Source organism: Terrapene carolina, unplaced genomic scaffold (assembly GCF_002925995.2).
Source record: "Terrapene carolina triunguis isolate 2854851 unplaced genomic scaffold, T_m_triunguis-2.0 Scaffold234, whole genome shotgun sequence".
Taxonomy (NCBI): domain Eukaryota; kingdom Metazoa; phylum Chordata; order Testudines; family Emydidae; genus Terrapene; species Terrapene triunguis.
Window position 1 is genome coordinate 13259157 of NW_020664585.1, and position 22405 is coordinate 13281561.

At 37.8% G+C, this 22405-nt stretch overlaps 1 protein-coding gene across 5 annotated transcripts in view; it reads left to right on the top strand.

Moving 5' to 3' along the window:
* The window catches only part of LOC112119582 (E1A-binding protein p400-like), a 65867-nt gene that overhangs the window by 3536 nt on the left and 39926 nt on the right, over nucleotides 1-22405 (top strand). For 4 of the 5 annotated variants that reach the window (XM_026656944.1, XM_026656946.1, XM_026656945.1 and 1 more), the window contains exons 3-20: nucleotides 1954-2064; nucleotides 5783-5870; nucleotides 6275-6382; nucleotides 7098-7486; nucleotides 7807-8109; nucleotides 8887-9072; nucleotides 10868-11008; nucleotides 11121-11199; nucleotides 11461-11513; nucleotides 12398-12455; nucleotides 13607-13696; nucleotides 14745-14852; nucleotides 15613-15806; nucleotides 16371-16548; nucleotides 18049-18185; nucleotides 18607-18776; nucleotides 19738-19912; nucleotides 20748-20884. In XM_026656944.1, coding sequence (XP_026512729.1) covers nucleotides 1954-2064; nucleotides 5783-5870; nucleotides 6275-6382; nucleotides 7098-7486; nucleotides 7807-8109; nucleotides 8887-9072; nucleotides 10868-11008; nucleotides 11121-11199; nucleotides 11461-11513; nucleotides 12398-12455; nucleotides 13607-13696; nucleotides 14745-14852; nucleotides 15613-15806; nucleotides 16371-16548; nucleotides 18049-18185; nucleotides 18607-18776; nucleotides 19738-19912; nucleotides 20748-20884 — 2705 coding nt within the window. The remainder of the gene's footprint in view (nucleotides 1-1953; nucleotides 2065-5782; nucleotides 5871-6274; nucleotides 6383-7097; nucleotides 7487-7806; nucleotides 8110-8886; nucleotides 9073-10867; nucleotides 11009-11120; nucleotides 11200-11460; nucleotides 11514-12397; nucleotides 12456-13606; nucleotides 13697-14744; nucleotides 14853-15612; nucleotides 15807-16370; nucleotides 16549-18048; nucleotides 18186-18606; nucleotides 18777-19737; nucleotides 19913-20747; nucleotides 20885-22405) is intronic. The other variant, XM_024218297.2, reaches the window with a different exon arrangement.

Here is a 22405-nt window from a genome sequence, read left to right on the forward strand (position 1 = left end):
CCCCCCCCCCCCCCTGCGGGGGGGGGGGGGCGGCCGGAGGCTTTTTCGCCTGGGGCGGCGAAAAAGCCAGAGCCGGCCCTGGCTTTGAAGGAAAATACACTTGTTTTCTCACTGATCAAGTTCATGTCAGTATTCAAGTCCCCCCCACAAAATAGTTAAGCTGTATCCTAAACCCACAGAGGCTTGGAATTGTTGCTGGAAGCATGTTAGCTTATCAGAAATGATTATGTATCATAGAGTAATTTTAATTTATAAGTTATCATCATGTAATACCTACATTCAAAAAAAGAATGAGATGAAAAACAACCTTAACTTGGAATTGGCTTTTGTCCAAAGAATTTATAGTTTGTGCATAAAAAAACAGTTTCCTTTTTTAATTTTTAAACAAAATATTAAAGTTCTTTGAATGAATTCCATGCTTAGTAATGGCAAGTGACTTGAACCAAATATGGTAACCAAATATGATGTGCAACTTTTCCTGAATAGTTATATCAGTGCATATTAATTCTGACCTGCGGTATCCCCTCTATTCCATTTTGGAGAGTCTGACAGTTGTGTAGCAAGTAGTTGTGATGTCATGTTTGGCACAATGAGGGAATTGATACCACTTGAAACTCTTAAATACCCTTTTACAAATTATGTATCCAAAATAGGGAAGGGTATATATTTGCCAGTTTGCAAAAAGATTCCATTCAAAAAGACTTAAGTATGTGTAAAATTTCTATAACAGTTCCATATATCTTCAATGAAAAGTTGATGAACCTTTAAACTAAAGGATTATTAGTGACCCCAGCTTTGGTTTGAATTTGCAGGTGGTTCAGAAGTTGTAGCATAATGTGTAGCATTTAGTATGTTTGACGAGAAGAAATTTAACTGTGATTAAGATCAGATACTGATAATTTTGAAGGAATAATTTGTTTCTGCACACAGTAGCTTAAATTGTGGTAACAGGATGTCTTTCTTTCTTTTTTTTTTTTAAATCCGCAATGGGTGTCCATGAATTATTCCTTGTGGTTTTAAATTTATTGTCAAATTGTTTGCCTGTTCTTGTTGGTCTATTTATTTGTCACTAGCTGAAATGGCCAGGTATGTTGAGCTCTGTTGTACAAATTCAGGGGCAGATCCTCACCTGATAAATTGACATAGGTCCATTGAAGTCACTAGAGCTTTGACAGTGTACACCAGCTGAGGATCTGCCTCTCTGTTTTTTGGGTTCAAGTTTGCTCACTCTTTTTTTAGTTCTAGGGCATAGTTTAACTTATACAGACAGTTATACTTACGTTATATGTGAACAGCTAATTGCTCGTGAAAGTTTTAATCATTTTAATTATTGTAGGATTTTGCAAACTGTGCCAGTAAACTTGTTTGACTGTTCTAACAAATTAAGGTAGCTTTTGCAAAACAAGGCACCTTTTGAGTATGTTCTTTCTTTGTATTTTTGGTCTTCCTCTCTTTTATTTCCCCCCCTCTTTATCACCTTCTGCTAAAGCAATGCACCTCATCCCTTGCCTGGAAGGGCTGATCACTTTGGAAATTAATGGGGGAGAGAGAATGGTGGCTATGCTCATTGCTTAAATAAATGTTCCGGCTCTCTTGAGTTCAGACTGTCTGTCATGCTAATTTGTTGTCAACTAGGAACTGAGAAAATTAAATTTAACCCACACTGTTACTTAATTTGGATTTAAGACAGTTTTTCAGTGGTGAGAGTCATTGTAGGTAGTCTGTCCCTCACTCACTCTGTTCTGCTATTAAAAGTGAAACAGAACTCTTCAAAAATTGTCTATATTCAAACCAAACTGCACTGATGGTCATTTAGTTATAATCCCCTCTTCAGTGAGGTACCATCAGTACAGTGTAAAACAAGTGTGTTGATCAGTTTTAAAAACTTTTAAAAAGAAAATGATTCTCCCTTTTTTTTTTTTTTTTATTTTTCCCCAAAATATTTTCTCTCAGGTAAAGGTTGTGACAGGAAAGGATGGGCAGACTGGTACTCCTGTTGCTATAGCAACCCAGCTTCCTCCAAATGTTTCTGCTGCTTTTTCATCCCAGCAGCAACCGTTTCAGGTACTTTTTAATGGTTCTAAAATGTAGTCTCATCCCAGATTTTTTTTCTTCATTCAGATTTGATATTTCTTAGCAGAATTCGTATTTTCCCAAGAGCCCATCCGTTGTCATCTAAAACAAACAAAAATAACTTTAAATCTTGACACGCATGAATGTTTATTGGGTGTTGAGGAAGTTAAATCTATCTTGTCTCAAAGTTGCTGGCTTTTTTCATCAACTTTCAGCTTGAATGTTTTTCACTTTGGTTTGTTTGTCGTTTGTTTCCCTAAAGCATTTGGTTCATTTGTGCATTCTGCATAGTAGTAGTTTGGATTTCTCTGTGTGTGACATTGTAACTGTGGATTTCTTCTCAATTTCTTTTCTTTTTTCTTGATTGATTGAAGGTTTTTGTATATGCCTGCAGAAGTATTAGATTTTCCTTGCTTGCTATAGATTGTATGATGCATTTTTTCTACCAAAAAACTTCAAAATGAGTCATCATAAGTTACCTCACTTTCACTAGATTTATCATGGATATCAGGTAGAAGAAATAAAAGTGTTTAGAGGGTCCCATTTTAGACAGAAGTTTGTTTTTGGATGGGAGCACATTGAAGAAGATATCTGAAGAGAAGACTGACACCTATAAAGAGAACTAATTATATGAATCAATGGAAATGCACTTTTAACACAGGCTAGCTTGTGTGTACATCACTGCCCTCTGCTGGGTATTTCAGACCTACTTCAGTGTATCCGGCTGTTGCCCTCTTGCAATTGGCCCACAAAAGGATAATCCCTAATTCTGTAGTTGAAATATTCTCTTTCAGCTCAAATGCTATGCACTTCTATTTTGGTGAAGATGATCTTTAACAGCAAACTGTACTTGATGGGCTGTATATCCTGCCTTACCTTACAACTTGTGCAATCCCACTAACTTCATTCAGATTGCCCTGGGGCTTTAAGTCAAGACAGTATTATTGACTGTATTCACAAATATAATTAATACTATGTAAATTAAAAAAAAATTAAATTGTTTAGCGAAGATGTTTGTTTCCAATAGTTTTTAATGTGGCCAGTAATTACATAGGTTTCAAAAGTTTTTGAAAGTTAGTCATCTTTTGTTCAATCCATTTAAAATATATGCATTTGAAAACATGGTATCAATTGACTTTGTATAGCACTTGTGGATGTCAGTAAGCTCCGCCCATACTAATGACATCATAGTTTCCTTAGGAACTAAGTTACTTCAAAAGGAGAATAGCAGACACACTAAAAATATACAAAGTGCTGTGAGTAATATCATTATTTAGCAGAAAAATGATAGTACACCTTACATCTTCTCTCTCTGTTGCTGTTTATAAAACATAGTAGGTATCTTGATCAGTTCTGTCATTGAATTTGGAGTGTTGTAAGTACAGTAAGTTAAGATTATTATGGTGGACATCCTGCCTGATAACCATATAGTAACCAGAACTTTTCATTATTTTTAAGAAGATTCAGAACAATTTATTTTCTAGTGCCAGTGGTGTACAGTTGCATTTCATATAAAACATAGTGTTTGCTCTCAAAAGCTTATGTTCTAAATTCAGTAAAAATAATGCAAATAAGTTGGAGGCATTCAGATACTAAATGTCAGTCCAGAAACCTAAAACAAATAGACCTGGAAATCGAAGCCAGGAGCAGTTAGGCAGTAGTAGAAGGCAGGTGAAATAAATGGGCTTTAGAGTGGGCTTTGGAGGAGGAGGGTTGCTTAAGTTGTTGCTCAGAAAGACATTTGGTACAAAAAGTGTCTGAGCTGGATATGTTAATTAATTCTGTGCAATTCTATGGTTGTATAAAAAGTGTGCATTGTTTATTATAACACATTATTTGAAATCAGTCATATTGTACACGTCTAAATTTATCATACTTTGCCAAACTTTACTGTTTGGGCCAGGTGTCTGCTTCAGACTAAAACTTCTTTGAAAGTTTTTCATATTGAATGTGGCATAACATTATTATGTATGTTAATATAAATAAAAGTAGTAAATTAAAAAGGAAACAATGAAGGTAGACAGTTAATCCTTAATCATTTGAGTACCATATTGGATGAGCACATATGCCATATAGTTCTGGGCAGTGTCCACCGTGTTTACCTAAAAATTCTTAAGTCAGATGAACATTGTAATGCCATAAACATACCACTAGTGGTCATAAATGTCCATCTATTATTCCTAGACTTGGACAAGATCTTCATATGTGAGGTTGAGCAGAATACATGCTACAGTACTTAAGTACAATGGGATGCTATGCATGTAAGATGTGTGTGTGTGTGTGTGTGTTAGTTTATACTGTACAATAGGGCACTGAAGATTTTTGGACACCTACAATTTATTTCAATATTGTTTTGTGTTCACTTTCTTGTGCTTTATTTAAATTGTACTTAGAGAACTTCAGAATGGTAAATTAATTCCTTTTTAAGGACTAGCATAATTTCCTCTTTTTTTAAAAAAAAGAAAGAAAGCTGTTAAGAGCTTTCTTTGGGTAACCGTTATTTTTTGCATAGTTAATCTCATAATAGAGTACGTGGTGATAGCAGGGTTGCTAAAAGTGAAGACCTAACAATCTGGTTTGGAAATTCACACAAAAGAACTGTGCACCCATAAACTCTCCTAGACTTTAAGCCCTCACCAGCAATGCTGTGGAATAGCTGAGGGCCAAAAGAGCATACAAATGATCATACAGGCAACCTGCTTTACTTCAGAATTCCAATATCCATTTCACTAGCTGTGCCATTACTTTCTAGTAGTCAGCTGCTTATGTCTAGTAGCAAGCTGTAATAAAATAAATTTAAGTCTTGGATTCAGAGAAGTGGAGCTGAAATTTGCACCTGGGTTGAGATTTTTTTTTATTCCACATTTTGATTCTGAGCAATTTTTTGGCCAAGTTAAACAGCTGAGTCGTGGGGCTCAATCCTGAGGCATGCCAACCACCAGCTTCTGTTGAAGCCCACAGTGATGTTGGTGGCCTCTTGGTAAGCTTAAACTCTCCAAGATCCAAATTAACTTCATTCATGTGCTTTCCAAATATTTTGCATACAGAATTAAAGTTAGCCCTGCATACTGAATTTTTAAAATAAATAAATAAATTGTCTTTATTATATTTTACCATATTTGCTGGTTACTGATACTAGTAGTATGCAAGAGCTGTTTCTCCCAATCTGTCTTGCCATATATTTAATTCTGTAGTGAGGTAAAATATTCAATTTTTTGACATGACTGTTTTTTTTAATGCAGTAACAGTGTGATGATACATGCACTTAGTTGTAACGTCATTGCAGCGTCAGGCAGATGGCAGGAGGAGAGAGGTCTTGTATAAATGTAAATCCTTAATAGGAAAAGGAACCCAGAAAAATAATGGCCAAGTATATTTCTTCTCCCACCCCATTTTCTAGTTTTAATAGCACTTTCCTTGAAACACAAAATTTATAACACACACAACTGATTTCCTCTTCTTAGTTAACATAATAATACTTGAAAGCTGAATGAAAGACTCTCAGGGTCACTTTATATAGCTTTGTTATAGGAGTATTTAAAAATTGCCAGAAGATATTGAACAAGTCTTACTTTTTAGAGTATATAATCATTTTGAAGAGCTAATAATACAAGTAGGTGTTCTTTGGATTCACTGTAACTTCATGTGTTGTTGTAAGGGAAACTGATGAGGTAGCTGAACTTCTATGATTTTTGGTTTTTTTTACTAGCAAACGCACACAGGGACTCCAGTAACGGGGACTGTGAATACCATAGAAATTGAAGCTTTTAAGAGACAGCAAGCACTTACTCCAGCAGGTATGTTGTTCTTCAACAATTTAAGTTTATTTGGAAGGAAAATAGAAGATCCACTACTGCATAATTATTGAAATGTAGCTTTGCCTCACTCTGGCAATTGCCAGATCCTTTGGCCTATTTGTTGTGACTAGTATGGTGCAGTGTGTTCCACCTACAACAAATGGGACTGGATTTGGCAAGTGTAGAAATATTAACAAGTCTGTCATTTGGCTGAGGAAAGTGAAGTTAGCCACCTTGAAATATAAAGGAACTCTGCCCTTGGAGCATATTCCTCATGAATGCTACACATGTGTAGTAGAGTTGTAGCTTTCTGAGCTGATGTTGAAACCATGTGTAGTACTTTTGCTTTGTAAACTGAAACCATTCCATTATACCATGCCATAAATGGAATTTGAATATCACAGATTCGTCTAAGAGACCACGAATTGAAGTGGGCCGTCATGGGATGGTTTTTCAGCATCCAGGTGTGGCTTCAGGAGTTCCTCTACAACAGCTAATGCCAACGGCACAAGGTACTGTCACCACATGCCAATTGCAAATTAATTTAACAAGGAGATGTAAGTAATGGGACTAGAAACTTAGGCTCCTAGTCTTCTGAAATCCTAGTTCCACCATAGACTTCTCCTTGTAAATTAATTCTTGGTATGCAATGCCTGGTTTGTTTAAGGAGCTGAGTGATGGGCTCCAGTGGTGCATGTGGGCATGGAAGTACGTCACAAGTGCTGGTGCAAACTGGTTAGCTTAGGAGCTCTGGATCTAAATCAAGGGTTTGTGAAAAAAGTAGCTCCTACTTTGCCATATATGTGATAAATGTTGTTTTTACTTCATAACTGGTGTTAGTTCACTGACGGTCATTTTTGGTCCAAGTGTGTTAATGTACAGCATCCTCCTTATATAACATTCAATGACTTTTGAGCTCCAGCTAACTCATAAATAGTTGAAAAACCAATTAGGAAATCCAGAAGACAATTTAGTAAAGATAATGCATTTTATTGTAATTGATTCTTATTCAAAAAATGCCAGCTGCATTCCTTTGCATGATAGATTGTTTATTGTAATGGTGATTTATTTTTGTGATTGTGATGTGGTATTTTCAAAGTGATGGTATCTTATCGCCAAGTAAGTAACAAGTCAAAATGTGTTGGCTGTCTAACCGTTTTCTGGTTAAAGTAGTAAAGAACATTGATACTTAAAATTCATCTGTGCTGATTTCCTCTTGCTTTGCAGGTGGAATGCCTCCAACTCCTCAAGCAGTACAGCTCACTGGACAGAAACAAAGCCAGCAACAGTATGACCCATCCAAAGGTCCTCCTGTGCAGAATGCAGCAAGTTTACACACTCCTCCACCTCAGCTGCCGGGGAGGCTGCAACCTGCTAACGTCCCCATAACGTCTCTCCCCACTGCATTGCAGCTTTCACAGCAACAGCCACAGATAGTAGAGTCTCCAGCACAGCCCCAGATTCAGGTGAAGACCCAGCCCCAAAGTGTACCCATCACTTCTGCTCCACATAGCCAGCTCCCGACACCACTTCAACAGCAGGTACAGCCAGCACTCCATATACAAGGACAGACACCAACACAAGTGGCCCAGCCGCAAGCTGCAATACAGCAACAGGTATATAAATATAAATGTTTGCCTGATGTGAAAAGCTCACTCCTAAAACAACTCTTGTTGCAATAACTGGGAGAATGGCAGCAGTCTGTTCTTATAAACATGTGAAAGATGTTAAATGGCTGAAATTTTTAAACTCTACAAGACAAAATAAACTTATGTAGATGTAGCTTGTTGAGTAAAACAGTAAAGCATTTGTAAAGCATTTTAAATGTTGTATTTCTAGTGGATTAAAGTTAGGTCAGCATTTGGCCAGCTAACACATTCTTCTATAATGCAGCGTTAGATAGTATCTGATTATAAAGTTCCTTATCTCACCACAGACTGTGACGCTGACACGACCATCTGCAGATGCTGCCCAAACTTCTCAGCGTCTTACGGCAAATTCATTGCCACCTACCTCCTCTATTCCACCAGTAGCTCTCTCAGGCACAGCACCGCTTTCTTCGTATCCAGTACAGACAAACAGAACCTCTCCAGCAACTAACAAGTCACTGTCTCCTATTGCATCAAAACCCCCAGGCTTAGCCGTAACTACAGCACCTAAAACACAGAGCCCAGCTCAGAATGCAGCAGTGTTACCGCAGGATAGCTCTCAAGACAAGCTTGCTGAGCAAGTAAAACTGGTAAGATATTTTCTTTCGGAACCTAAAGACCCCTAACATGAAGAAAGGTTACATTGTTGAGCTGTTAATACACACAGGAGAGTTCTAATTTTTATTTCTCGCATTTTTTGGTGGTTATATTTAATGCACTTCCAAAGAAGCTAGAGATAAAACTGCTAATGAAAGCAGTCTCCTTTGCTAAATGCATTTTTCTTTTTTGTATTTCCATAATATTGATCACACCTGATCACTCAAGATGTACTGTTGTGGTAAGATAACTTTTCTAGTAAAATTGAGCCAGGTCATTTGCCTCTTTAACAGGATCCTTGTAGATTTTGTTTCTCCTAACAGCTAAGGAGGATTTGTAGTGAAGTAGTCTTATCCTTTCTTATATTTTCCTTATGTAGTAAAGCTCTGATTTCAGTAAAAAAGGATAGTTCAGTGTAGTTTCCATAGGTCTTGTAAGTTGATTGCTATGCTTTCATACGAAGTGTCTCTCTGTCTTGTGTTACAGAAGGCACTTTGTTGAATACAGTTTGAACTATTGTAATTCTTATTACAACTGAATCTCATTTAGTCTGTTAATTTTGGCACTTCAGTGCTATGTGCAGACTTGATTTGTTTCCCAGGGTGTAGCATTAAATTTAAATGTAAAATTTGTTTATGATATTGGGACTTTATAACACTGTTTTTTTTATTCAGCTACTATCATAGCTGCAGCCGGACAGAGGCATCTGTCATTGAAATGTATTTGTACATGACATATTTGTGGAGGGATTTTTTTTTTTTTTTTTGTAGGAAAATCAAATCCATCAACGAATAGCAGAGCTGAGGAAGGAAGGCTTGTGGTCCCTGAGACGATTGCCCAAACTCCAGGAGGCCCCGAGACCCAAATCTCACTGGGATTATCTGCTAGAAGAAATGCAATGGATGGCAACTGATTTTGCTCAAGAGAGAAGGTGGAAGATGGTTACTGCTAAGAAGGTACTTTGAAATATGTTTTTGAAGAGAAATAACTGGTCTTGCTGTCAGCCATCTTTGTAACAATGTTATTGAAACGTGTATTTTGTCTAGTTATAGTAAAATCCTTATGTTTTTAGATGGAAGGGAGTGCAAGGAGTGTAAAGTATTGGCATTTCACCTAAATAATTGGCCTGATTTTCAGAAGTGTTGAGCACCTAGCATCTGCCATTGACTTTAGTGGCAAATGCTGCGTTCTCAGCAGTTCTGAAAATCAGACCACTCATTTAGGTGCATCAGTAAGGATTTAGGATCCTAACGTTAGGCAAGTTTGAAAATTATGGCCATAGTGCATGTGTTTCACATCAGCCACTCTCTCCCATCTAAAAATAAATATATAGCACTTTTATTACAAATAGATATATGTATTCTTTTGGGTGGTTAATACTTTGTGCAGTTCTGATCAACCCATCTCATAAAAATTATAGCAGAAATTGAAGGAATTCAGAGACGGGCAATGAAAATGAGGCATGAAGAGGTTTCCATATGAGGAGAGTGACAAAACTTTTAATTTAGTTAGGAGATTAATAAGAGGGAACCAGAATGAAGGGTATAAAATAATAAATAGTACAGAGTAGGTAAATCAGGTACTACTGTTTATCTGTACTCATAATACAAAAGTAAGGGAATAGTCGATACTGAACGATAAATTTGAAACTGATAAGGAAATGCATTAGTTATATATTTTTTTAAAAGCATGCATTAGCCTTTAGAACATGCTGCCAGAAGATATTGTTGAGTAGAAGCATTTAGTAAAAGTTTAAAAAAAAAAAAAAAAAAAAAAAAAAAAGTAGACACTTCCGTAGAAGAGAATATCCAAAGTTGTGACCATTTGGTAAGTGCTTTTTTTTTTCTTTTCTCTTTTTAAAGGACTGTAACCCTTAACACCTCAGTACATAAACTAACCACTAAGAGTGTGTGTACACATCAAAGAAAACCTGTGGCTGGCTGGTGCCAGCCAACTTGTGCTCATGCTGTAAGGCTGTTTCGTTGCTGAGTAGACTTCTGGGCTTGGGCTGGAGCCTGAGCTCTGGGGTCCTCCTACCTCCAGAAGTCTGCACGGCAGTAAAACAGCCCTACAGAGCAAGCCCTGTGATCCCGAGTTGGCTGGCACGGGCCAACCGCGAGTTTTTCTTTGCTGTGTTAGATATAACCTTAGTGCCTGGGATAGGAAGAAACTTCCTGTCAGGGCGTTATTCCATGATTATCCATTGTGTTGATTCTTGAACATTCCTTTGAAGCATCTAGTACTGGCCTCTCTTGGGGTCAAGATATAGGATTATTAAGGACCACTGGTTTAATTCAGTATGTCATTTCCTATTCTGTATTTTAAATTGTTGTGAATTCAGATCCCTTCTCCTTACAGGCGATATCCTAATGCAGTGCACCACTTACCTTGTCGTTCAAAAATTTTAAATTATTTTAGTTTATATTTGAAATACTTATTTCACAAGGAAATTCTAAAATACGTTTTATAAATTATTCCAATAACCTGTTAGGACTTCATTTTGCATTAGTAAAGTAGCCTTAATGTAAATAAGACCATAATCTAGTAGACTTTTCTGTCTTTTTTAATTTCATACCAGTTACTTTTCTGATATAGAAAGATTATAGAAATATTGAAAATTAATTACACCATAGGTGCACTGAAACTATGCTACAGTTAACATCTGGTTGATGGGTAAAAAGTCTGATTTTAAGAAATGTGGTGATGTATATTTTGAGGAAACCTCATTAAGAATCTAATGGTTTTTATTAGATGGTGAGAACTGTGGCTCGCTTCCATGAGGAAAAGAAACTTAATGAAGAGAGAGCCAGAAAAGAGGAACAAAACAAGTTAAGGCGCATTGCTGCCTCAATTGCTAGAGAAATAGAATACTTCTGGTCAAATATTGAACAGGTAAACTGTCCACTTCCTTAAAAAAAAATTATTTGTGACTGCAAGATTGTTTTAAAGTCTTTTTAAAATCTAGAGGCTCTAATCACATTTTTGTTGCAATTTTATATATTAGGTTGTTGAAATAAAACTGCAAATTGAATTTCAAGAGAAAAGGAAAAAAGCATTGAATTTAAGGAAAAGTTCAAACAAAGGTAATTGTGTTTCAGTTTATTAAAACTGGAGTATAAATTCATGGCCCACCCTACGGTTTTTACATATTTGCATCCACTTACTCAAGTGTGGGGTCTCATCTTTTTGACAGTAGAAATCCAAATTGTGAATCATGGTATTTATTGTGTTTTACTGTTAGACTTTACTTATCTTGATGGTTTTTCTCATGGATGCAATCAAATGTTAACATAAGAAACACAAAGTTGCTGAGTGACTGTTGGATGTCTGTAATAATTTTCCAGGGAAAGATACAAAACCTACAGAAGACATTTCATTGGAAAAAGAAAGTGAGGTGGTAAGTCTCTTTTTTACTTGTTACAGAGTCTCAGATTTATTCTAAATTTTACTGCTTTTTATGAAATAATACTTTTTTTTTTGTCTGTTTCAAATAAACATTAAAGCTGCTCTTTTAGACTAACACACAAACTGACACTAAACAGATTTATGGAAGTTTAATGCTGAGTTTTTGGCCTTAAACAATTCATCATTGTGTGCAGGGGGGAAAACACAGTATGTTGTTAGGAACCATAAACCTTTGACATTTGAATGTTCTGAATTTTGTATGTGTCTGAGATTGATAATATAATACCTTTTGAAAAGAGAGTTAATGTTTATCCAAGTATCAAAGGGGTAGACATGTTAGTCTGGATCTGTAAAAGCAGCAAAGAGTCCTGTGGCACCTTATAGACTAACAGACGTATTGGAGCATGAGCTTTCGTGGGTGAATACCCACCTCTTCCGAAGTGGGTATTCACCCACGAAAGCTCATGCTCCTATACGTCTGTTAGTCTATAAGGTGCCACAGGACTCTTTGCTCCAATGTTTATCCAGGAACCTATAAGGGCTTTGAAGTGGCCATTCTAGTGTTTAGGGATGGAAAAAGATGTTTGGACGTTTTTAAAGGGTGTATTATTTACCCAGTCACACATACAGGCTCTGATCCTACATCTCTGCATCTGGACCTTTATATCTGCATAGAGTCCCATTGACATCAGTGGAATTCCACTCATGTGGATGCCTTTGATTGACTTTGGTCAACTTATTATACAAATATTGGTATGGATAGCTAGATTTAAGGAGGAACTGGATGGAGATTTAGCCTCCTCCTGTCCTAGAAGTCTTGTTTATGTATTGGCTTTATATTCCATGGATTTGAACATTTAAATTATTTAATGCTAGGGTTCACTGTCATCTGGAAGGAAAAGAAAGGCAAGCACATCCTTGACTGATGAGGAAGGTTAGTCACTTTTAAAAATTCTGTCTACAGTGCTTGGTGCATTTGTCTTTGGAAGTGTGGGTATGTATTTTATATATTTAAAAACTGAACACTAATTTTCAATCTGCTGATCCAGATACCCTGCATTTTCGCAACATAATTGCCAACCTTATCCACTTCTCGGCAAAGATTAAATAGCAGAGTGAGGGAAGGTACTTCAGTGAGGTTTTATTACCAAGACTTCACTATTGTTACCTATTATACCCAATCCCTCCCTAAATGCCCAAGGAAAGAGATAAATAAACAGTTTGTGGTATTGGCTTCTTCCATCGTCTGCTCCTTATTTGTGAAAATACCAGCTGAATTGAGCTATAGTTTTCACTTTAAGAACAAAATAATATTAATAAAGAGACCTTTTTAGAAGCATAGATGCTGGTATTGCTAGAACTTGAGAGTGGAAGAAAATCTTCTCTTCTGGGTCAGTATATCTGATTATAATTTTCTCTCCTCCTCCTCTTCCCCACTTCTCCCCAACCTCCAGGGGAGTTGCTATACTGGATGAGACTAGTGGTTCATCTAGTTTAATATCCTGTTTGACAGCATACAAGCTGCTTGAGAGGAAAAACTCCGGCAGTTGTGGGATAACCTGGCCCCAGGGAAAGTTTCCTACTAACACTCAAAAGTTCAAGGTTGACTTATGCCTTGAAGCATGAAGGATTCTATCCCTTCCAAACCTCTTTTGTTAAAAAGAAGGTATTGTAATTCTGGATATTCTTGTTGTTCATATAAATATCTAATCCTTTTTGGAAATCCTGCTAAGGTTCTCAGTGATATCCAGTTATAGTGAGATTCAGAGATACCTAAATAGTGACTTGCATAGCTTCTTGAGCTGGTAAGATCTTACGAACCTGTACACCTCACTAGATCGCAGATTCGAAGGAATGGAGATGCTACAATCTATGTGACCACTATCCAAAGTTCAGCAATTACATCGAGACGAGGCTAGCTTAATGACCTTTCTCTCTTGCTAAATTCCACTGTGATATCCAGTGCCTTTGACTTGGGAACAATCTCCAAAGCAGGCTTAAACTGGCAGATCTATCGGTCATACTCTGATTTTTTGTATAGTTGTTTAACTAAGCTGCCTTTATAAATGTGTGTTTTGGTGATAGTTGAAGATGAAGAGGAGACAATTGAAGAGCAGGAGGCTAAAGAAGGAAATATAAACCATCAAACTGAACTTTCTAACTTAGCCAAAGAAGGTAGGTATGTGGATTGCCTGTGGACACAAGTTTGCTACATATTGGTGGGGTTTGGAGTAAAATGTGAAAATGTATAGCAGTTACTATATTTGCAAATATGGTAGCTATCAAATGAATGTTTGTTTTTCTGAATGCATTCAACTTTCAAACCATGTATAGTTTGTATTCCTGTGTGTGTTTTTTGTTGTTTTTAATAGTGGACTGTGATGAATGTTAGTGTTTATGGAGTGGTATGTATAATGATTAGCTAATTCTTAAGTAATTTGGTTTGAAAAAGAGTTTCTGTGTAAATGTTTTTATTTAGATGTTGCTCCTATACAAACTCTACACTAAAAGGGTCCCATCCAAATCTCCAAGTGCCCTTGATATACACTGAAAACACAAGAGCATTGGAGATGCAAATTAAAAATTGACTAGCGTGGCAGCACTTCTCCTTCTTCCCAACTACCATGATCCCTGGTCATGTGAGCAATGCTGCTTAAAACCTCCACAGCACTTTCCCATTAGATAGAAATTCCACTGGCCTCAGTTGCCTTGGCTCTTCACCAGTGCCTGCTCAACCAGAATGGCTTTGCTGGAAGGCTAGCAGATTTGGTCTATTTCAGATCTTGACAAGCTAAGCATCAGAGGGAAAGGGGCCTTTCCAGAGAACGCTGTGCCAGTAACCTCCTCCCTTTTGTAAAATTGTTCAGAGGCAGGTGCATGTCACTGCTGCGCAAAATACCCCACAGAGATTGCCAATGTGCTTCAGTTTTGATATCTAACAAGCCTGCTGTTTTTAGTGCTGTGATTCTCCTAAGCAGTAACTGATTGTCAGATTATATAGTGGGTTTGTATTGTGGTAAGAACCTACTGGATTGAGCCTACTGACTTTAAAAATGTCGCTTTGCTTCCATCTGTTAATTATCTTTAAAGTCAATTTCTGAACTGAGTACTGTGTAGATTACAACATATATCAAAGTATGCTTAATTATTAAAAAGTAATGTTATTGATAACTGCTAGTTTTTAGTATTAATATCCTTGTATTTGTTCTTCAATAACCTTCAGCTGAATTGCCTTTGGATGACTTAGTAAAGATGTACGAAGGTGCCTTTTCAGAGAATTTTCACTGGCCCCAGCCTAAGCCTGACAACAAAGAGGACACCAGTGAAGAAGGTAAATTTATTTTTATTTTACTTTTGTTAGAAGACACTACTAACATTTATTTTGAAATCAATTGATTGTTCATTGGGCTCATTTTATCAAGATGGTTCATGCTTTGGAGGAATAAACATAAAGTAAGTCACATCTGAAATTAATAAAAAGTACAGTACTGGTGTCTATGGGATTGTATGAAAGGAGGAATTGTCTTGTGGTTAAAAGATCTGGAAAGGTGCTTGGGAACTGTGGGTTATATTCCAGGCACTGCAAAATATTTTCTGTATGATCTTGCACAAAGCATTTAATCTCTGTATATCAGTTCCCAATGTGTAAAATGAGGATAATACTTCCTAACCTACCTAACAGGAGTGTTGTGTGGATAAATCCAGTAACATTTGAAGATTATCAGAAACTATAGTGAAGGTAGCCATAGAAAAGCCTATAAATGTATATACGGTTGCATGCAGAGTGGTTACTTTTCTTATTATGTGTCATAGATATCATTGGTCACAGAATTATGCATTCTGGGTTCAGTTTTAGGAAATTGGGAAATGCCAGAGGATTTCTTAGAGGGAGTGTAAAAACGTATTTCTGTGCCAGTGGCCCCTACAAGCTAGTTAATGTGAGCATTCAGAACATGGTGCTGCGCTTAACTTGATTTTCATTTTAGCTTGGCTAAACAGAAGATAATAGAAACAGTTAAAACAATTTAGTAACTTACTTCTGATGTTTTATGTCTGTGTGTAAAATAATCATCAACTTACATCTTATGTAGAATTGGAAGACCATAGAGGAGACCAGGAAAGCCTTCAGAAGGAAGTGGTACTCATAGATTCACTTCTCAGCATTGATCAGCATAAGGGTGTAGAGAGAACAAATGCTGCAAAGAAACACACAAAAGACATAACAGAAGTTGCTGCAGCTGCGGAAGCACTGTTACCTAAAGGGAGTGCTCGTATCTTGACGGCGGTAAAGCTTCTCATTTTCCATTACAGCATGTGTTTGTGCATAAAGATTATTTTTTAAAAGTGTAGCTTTAAAACAGGAAATACTACATAAAGGAATGTCTTTTGTTGTTCACCTTTTAGCCAACATAATATTGGATGCAGCCTTGTACCCTGACCTAATGAGGGGAATAGGAATTGAAAGTATTGGGATTCCATTCCCCATTCTTCCAATGACTGGATCTTGGGCTTAGGCAATTCACTTAATTCCTCATTACTCAGTTTCTCCATCTGTAAAAGTGTATAGTACTTCATAGAGAGTGTTGTGAGGCTTAATTAATTATGAGTGGATCAGGATCTTCTAAAAGGAATGCTAGAAGTAGAAAGCAAGAAGTGTTGCTGTTTCCTCAAGAAATTTTGCACCATTTTTAATAGATTTTATTTTTTTAACAATCAATGAATATTGAAATATCTTCATAATTGTGGAGTTATAAAAGGCAACGTTTGTTTACTTGCTTCCTTGAACTTAATCATACTCTAACCTTTGATCAAAAGCAGCAACATAAATGCATATATTCTTTTGGCACAGGTAAAATATAATACTCCATCTTTATTGTATGGGACTCTCAGAGAGTATCAGAAGATTGGGCTGGACTGGTTAGCAAAGCTATATAAAAAGAATCTCAATGGTATTCTGGCAGATGAGGCTGGGCTTGGCAAAACTGTGCAAGTCATTGCCTTTTTTGCACACCTGTCTAGTAATGAAGGTAAGCTAATTCTGCTGTTTCATGCAACTTTAATTTAAGGTATACCAGCACTACCATTATAAATCACTATTTTGCCTGTTTACAAATTTCTTGAAACTTTGCCGACAATTGTGGTGATTCCCTTTAAGAATATTGGCAAAAAGCTGGTAGTTTTAGTCGCTTCTTGAGTAGCTATTAGAAGTGCTGTTCTCAAGCTCTCTTAAACTATCTCCTTTTGGTTAAGAAAAACGGTCAAGGTACTCAAAACACTCATCAGTGTTTGATAATAAACTGCATTATGTTATTTAAGGGATTGTTGTTTCCTGGCTTCCTCTAAAATCTGTTTCAGAGTAGCAGCCGTGTTAGTCTGTATCTGCAAAAAGAACAGGAGTACTTGTGGCAGCTTAGAGACTAACAAATTTATTAGTGCATAAGCTTTTGTGGGCTACAGCCCACTTCTTCGGATGCTTTGTTTGCTGTGGTTTGCAAGAGGTAGCATTTATCTCCAGAAGTGGTGAAGGATGAGGTATTTATAAAGCTCTTTTGATGCCTGATTAAAGGTGCTGCAGAGCTGCAAACTATTATCTGTACTTTAATACATATGACTTACAATCCAAAAAGGATGCTAACTTCCCAGAGACTGCATCTGACATGTGCTGACCACATTCCTCAGATCTGTACAAGTCATTTCTAATATAGCTGCAATCTGGGTTTTTCAATTATAATCTGTGTTTTTTTGTTTTAAGAAGTAGTGACACATCCCAGTTGAAAAACAGTTGGGTTCATTAGGGGCAGAACTGTATATGCAGCACACCTAGTGTTCTGGCAGCAAAACGCACTATTCAGATACACTTAAGGTGGCTCAGGTATTAGATTAGATTTTCCACTGTTGATAAAGGGGATGAAGAAGGGATAGGAGCCAGCTGCCAGCAACACCAGAAGCTAGTAGCAGAAGCTGACAAATAAATGTACTCTGGACAAAATGAGAGAGAGAGAGAAACAGAGATTCAGTCTTACATATCTTTGATTCTGTGGGTTCAAATCAGACTTTGGTAGCATATGGACAAGGACAATTATTTTAATAAAACCCTATTTATATTGGAATATGACACTCAGGTGCCTTCGTGTTTTAAGTGGACAGTTTTAGCAGTTGACAGCCCGCTGCTCAATCTACCGTTCCCCTGCCTCGGATTTTGGGGGCCAAATTTTTTTTAAATCTCCAGTTTAACAGTATTTTAAAAAATCAACATTGTGTAATGAACAAATGACTCAGTTAACTTCTGAGACTCAACCATTGATAAACAATTGCAGTTACAGAACTGTAACCTTGAATTACAGTTTTGTATTCTCTCAGACTAGTTAACAGTTGTTCTTATAGTAGTCCTGTATTGACATTAGTATTGGCTCACACAATGAATTCAGTACATACAGTTCTTAACTTTAAAAGCAGAAGGGAGAAAATGAGGTTTCAATATTTATCCCATGTCTGTATTGTCCTCTGCTGTATTTTTCCTCCTGTAGGTAATTGGGGTCCTCATCTTGTTGTTGTACGAAGTTGTAACATACTGAAGTGGGAGCTTGAATTGAAACGTTGGTGCCCTGGATTGAAAATTCTTCTGTACTTTGGCAGCCAAAGAGAACTTAGAGCAAAGAGACAGGTATTCTATTTTGCAGCGTTTATTTTTAGTGATGAGACTAGATCACTGTTTAAGTACACAGATTTATGCAGCTTGTTCTTGTTGAGATATAACAAGAAGTGAACAATGAAATAATGTAATGTGGGCTTCTTGCATTTACCAAGAGCTTCTTATCCATAAGTCTCTTTGAAAATGCAAGTGAAGCAATAGGGTGTCCTAAGTATTGAACAATACATGCAGCATCCTTACTCACTTCCTGGACCCCGACTGTAGTTTGAAGACCAGGATTAGCTTAAATCATTTGGGATTCATTTTTTTAATTGCTGGAAAGTGGATAGCATGCAATCATAATCACTGGAATTCTGCCATTACTTTTCTGTCCTACTAGTATTAACAGTTGGAGATTGCCTGTATGGATCATTATTTATTTTGGTTTTTGTAGGAATGGATGGAACCCAATAGCTTTAATGTATGTATCACTTCGTACAAGCAACTGTTTAAAGGCAACCATGCCTTCATGAAAATGCGATGGAAGTACCTAGTCGTAGATGAAATGCAGCAAATGAAAAACATGACTGAGAAGCACTGGGAGGCACTCTTCAATCTCCGAAGGTGTGGAGCATATCAACAATTTTGCCTTCGTGTTGCTTTTAGATCCGTTTTTCTGTTCAAAAATTCAAGAATTCTGTTCTGTTCTGCCTGGGTTCTTACATGGATAGTACGTTAGTTGCACACTGTAGAGTTCCCTTTACTTGAGCAGTCAAGGTTCAGAGACCTGCTCAGCACCAAATGGTAGCAGCTCACATAGCGCTATAGCTGCTATGTTCTGGACCTTGACTTGCTCAAACAGAAATATTTCCTACATTTTTTTTTTTTTTTTTTATATTGTGGAAATGAGAAACTAGTTTGATGGATAACTGCTTTATTTTGGATGATTCACTAATTTTGCATGAAAGTTCCAATGAGTGTGTCAGAAGGGTTAAGTTAATAAAACATTTTTTGTAAAATTCTTTTTATAAAAACACTCAAGCAGATAGGAAGCTCTGTAGTTTAATGTTATAACTATAAAGATAACTGTCCTAAATGTTAATATAACACTGATTCATTTTGTCTTTAATTTCCGATTTAATAATTAGCATTATGTCTTAACCATTATGGCTGTGACTTTCAGGCAAACTGATTATTTACTGAAGAATCAAATATTGTTGGAGGCAATGTTTAGGGAAAGTGTAGAGTTAGTTTTATTTTTGTGTTAATTTGGTTTATTGTCAGGTTTCAGAGTAGCAGCCGTGTTAGTCTGTATAAGCAAAAAGAACAGGAGTACTTGTGGCACCTTAGAGACTAATAAATTTGTTAGTCTCTAAGGTGCCACAAGTACTCCTGTTCTTTTTGGTTTATTGTGGTTACTTAGTGTTGTATGCTATGGGGTTGCTGTTTGTTTGTTTTTTTAATTTATTGTGTTTTAAGTATTTGTCAGATACCCAGAGTGTTCAGATAAGTGTCTCATTATTTTATTAAAAACTACTTAATTGTTAAATCTCATTACTGAGTTTCTTTTTCTTATTGTTCACAGCCAGCATCGTTTGCTCCTGATAGACACTCCTTTGCATAACACTTTGATGGAGTTGTGGACCATGGTGCATTTTCTAATTCCAGGAATTTCCAGATCTTATCTAGATTTCCCAGTGAAGGCAGCCAATGAGGAGAATCAGGATTATTGCCATAAACTTGTTATAAGATTACACAGAGTATGTAATTTAATTATTTTCTCATTTTTACTTCAGTATACAAACACAGTTGACTCAGGCATGGAGGGTTCAGATTGATGAATTCTCTGCCTTTTCTTAACATTTGGATCAGCTCATACAGGAACTCCTCCTATAAGCATTGTGTTATACCATGATCAAAGCATTGTGTCTTATGTGGAACACTGGGCCTAAAGTCTGGAGCCCAGAATTTATGCAGCAGGGATCTTCCCAAGCCACCTGCTCCTGGGAATCCTGTACAGTCATTAGTAAAACCTTAAGAAAGATTTGCATGTTAAATTTGGCTTTTTATATGGTGCGCACAAATTTTCAATGTGTGCCACAGAATTTTGTACTGATAGAAGGGCATTTTAGAAATTGTTGGGGGAGAAGCTGGAAGTGTCTGCTAAAATGATAATCACTGAAATAATTAGCAATCTTTAGCATCTCTTTACTTTGAATACAAGCAGTTCACACCTCTCTCAAAGCTGCCGTTTCAGACTCGGGGGAGAGTTGATTTACATTCATTTTACAACTTGTAGGGTGGGTTTTGATTTATGTGGGGCCCCCTTCCCTTCCACCCAATAAGGGCTAAAAGTGTCTTTAACAAAAAGCAAAACAAAACTGAAAGCTTAGATTTTGGAGCACCTTTATGCAGAAATTAAAAAAACCAACAAGCAGCAATTTTGCAGCCAGTTTCGTAGCATAATCACATTATACACAAATGGCTGCATAACTGCTGTTTGTGTGTGCATTATATCTGGTAATCTTAGCTTCAAGTTGTCAAAGTATCTTTAATGTGAAGGAAGATTATTTAATATATTATGAAATTTTTCAGATGATTCAACCATTTATTTTGCGAAGATCAAAGAGAGATGTTGAAAAGCAACTAACAAAAAAATATGAACATGTGCTAAAGTGTCGTCTTTCTAATCGGCAAAAGGCTATGTATGAAGATGTCATATTGCAGCCAGGGTAAGAAATTCAAATAGCAAAGTAAAAACTGTTACGATTCTACTCTTGGGATAAGGAGATTAAAAAACTACTTATGTCCTGGGTGGTTGCATTTAATATTTTTCCTAACCTTTTCATCATGACCAAAGAATATGACATAACTACCCTGAAACTTCTAACGTTAAAGCCAAAAGATATGATGGGCTTTGAAAAAAGCAACCATTTACCTCTGGAAACCTAAAATCAATGATGGTCAGTTAAAAGCTGTTTTGGAATAATTCTTATCCTCTGTGGATGCTTCTTCAAACCACAAAGCCACCAGAGTTCAACAGAAGAGTCAGTTTCTGCTCAGGGGATGTCCAGGAGTAAAACAAAGGAATAGTGGTGTGGGTAAGGATGCCGCTGATTGACAGAGTTGTGGGGTGGAGAACCTGTCTATTTAGATCAGGTGGGCAAACTTGTTGGCCCGAGGGCCACATCTGGATATAGAAATTGTATGGTGGGCCATGAATGCTCACCAAATTGGGGTTGGGGTGCGGGAGGGGGGGAAGGCTCTGGCTGGGGGTGCGAGCTCCAGGATGGGGCCGGAAATGAGGAGGGAGCTCTGGTCTAGGGCGGTGGGGAATGAGGGCTCTGGCTGGGGATGCGGGCTGTGGGGTGGGGCTGTGGGTGAGGAGTTTGGGGTGTAGAAGGGTGCTCTTGGCTGGGACCCAAGGGTTCGGAGAGCGGGAGGAGGATATGGGCTGGGGCAGGGGGTTGGGGCGCGGGGGAAGCTCAGGGGTGCAGGCTCTGGGCAGTGCTTACCTCAAGTGGCTCCCAGAAGCAGTGGCACATCCACCCTCCGGCTCCTGCATGGAGGCGCGGCCAGGGAGCTCTGCTGCGCGCTGCCCCATCCACAGGCACCGTCGCTGCAGCTCCCATTGGCTGCGGTTCCTGGCCAATGGGAGCTGTGGGGGCGATGCTTGGGGTGGGGGAAGCATGGGGACCGGAGCCCCCTGGCTGCCCCTACACGTCGGAGCCGGGGTGGGGGCCATGCCGCTGCTTCCGGGAGCCACGCGGACTGTTCCCCAACCCTGCTCCCTCGCTGGAGCGCCACGTCCCGCTCCCCAGCGGGAGCTTAAGGGCCGGATTGGCTCACGGGCTGTAGTTTGCCCACCCCTGGTTTAGACTGTTTCTGACAGTGTCCTTCATTCCTCAGTTTCATGATAATTCCAAAATCACATTCACATATTTTGAAATGATATTGTGTTACACTAAATACTCCTGGAACATCTCTCTATTTAAAACCTAAGTATATATTTAGGGCTGGTCCACACTAACCCCCCACTTCGAACTAAGATATGCAACTTCAGCTACGTTATTCACGTAGCTGAAGTCCAACTATCTTAGTTTGAACTTACCGCGAGTCCACACGTGGCAGGCAGGCTCCCCCGTCGACTCCGCGTACTCCTCTCGCGGAGCAGGAGCACTTCCGGGATCGATTTATCGCGTCTAGACAAGACGCGATAAATCGATCCCAGAAGATCGATTGTTTACCACCGG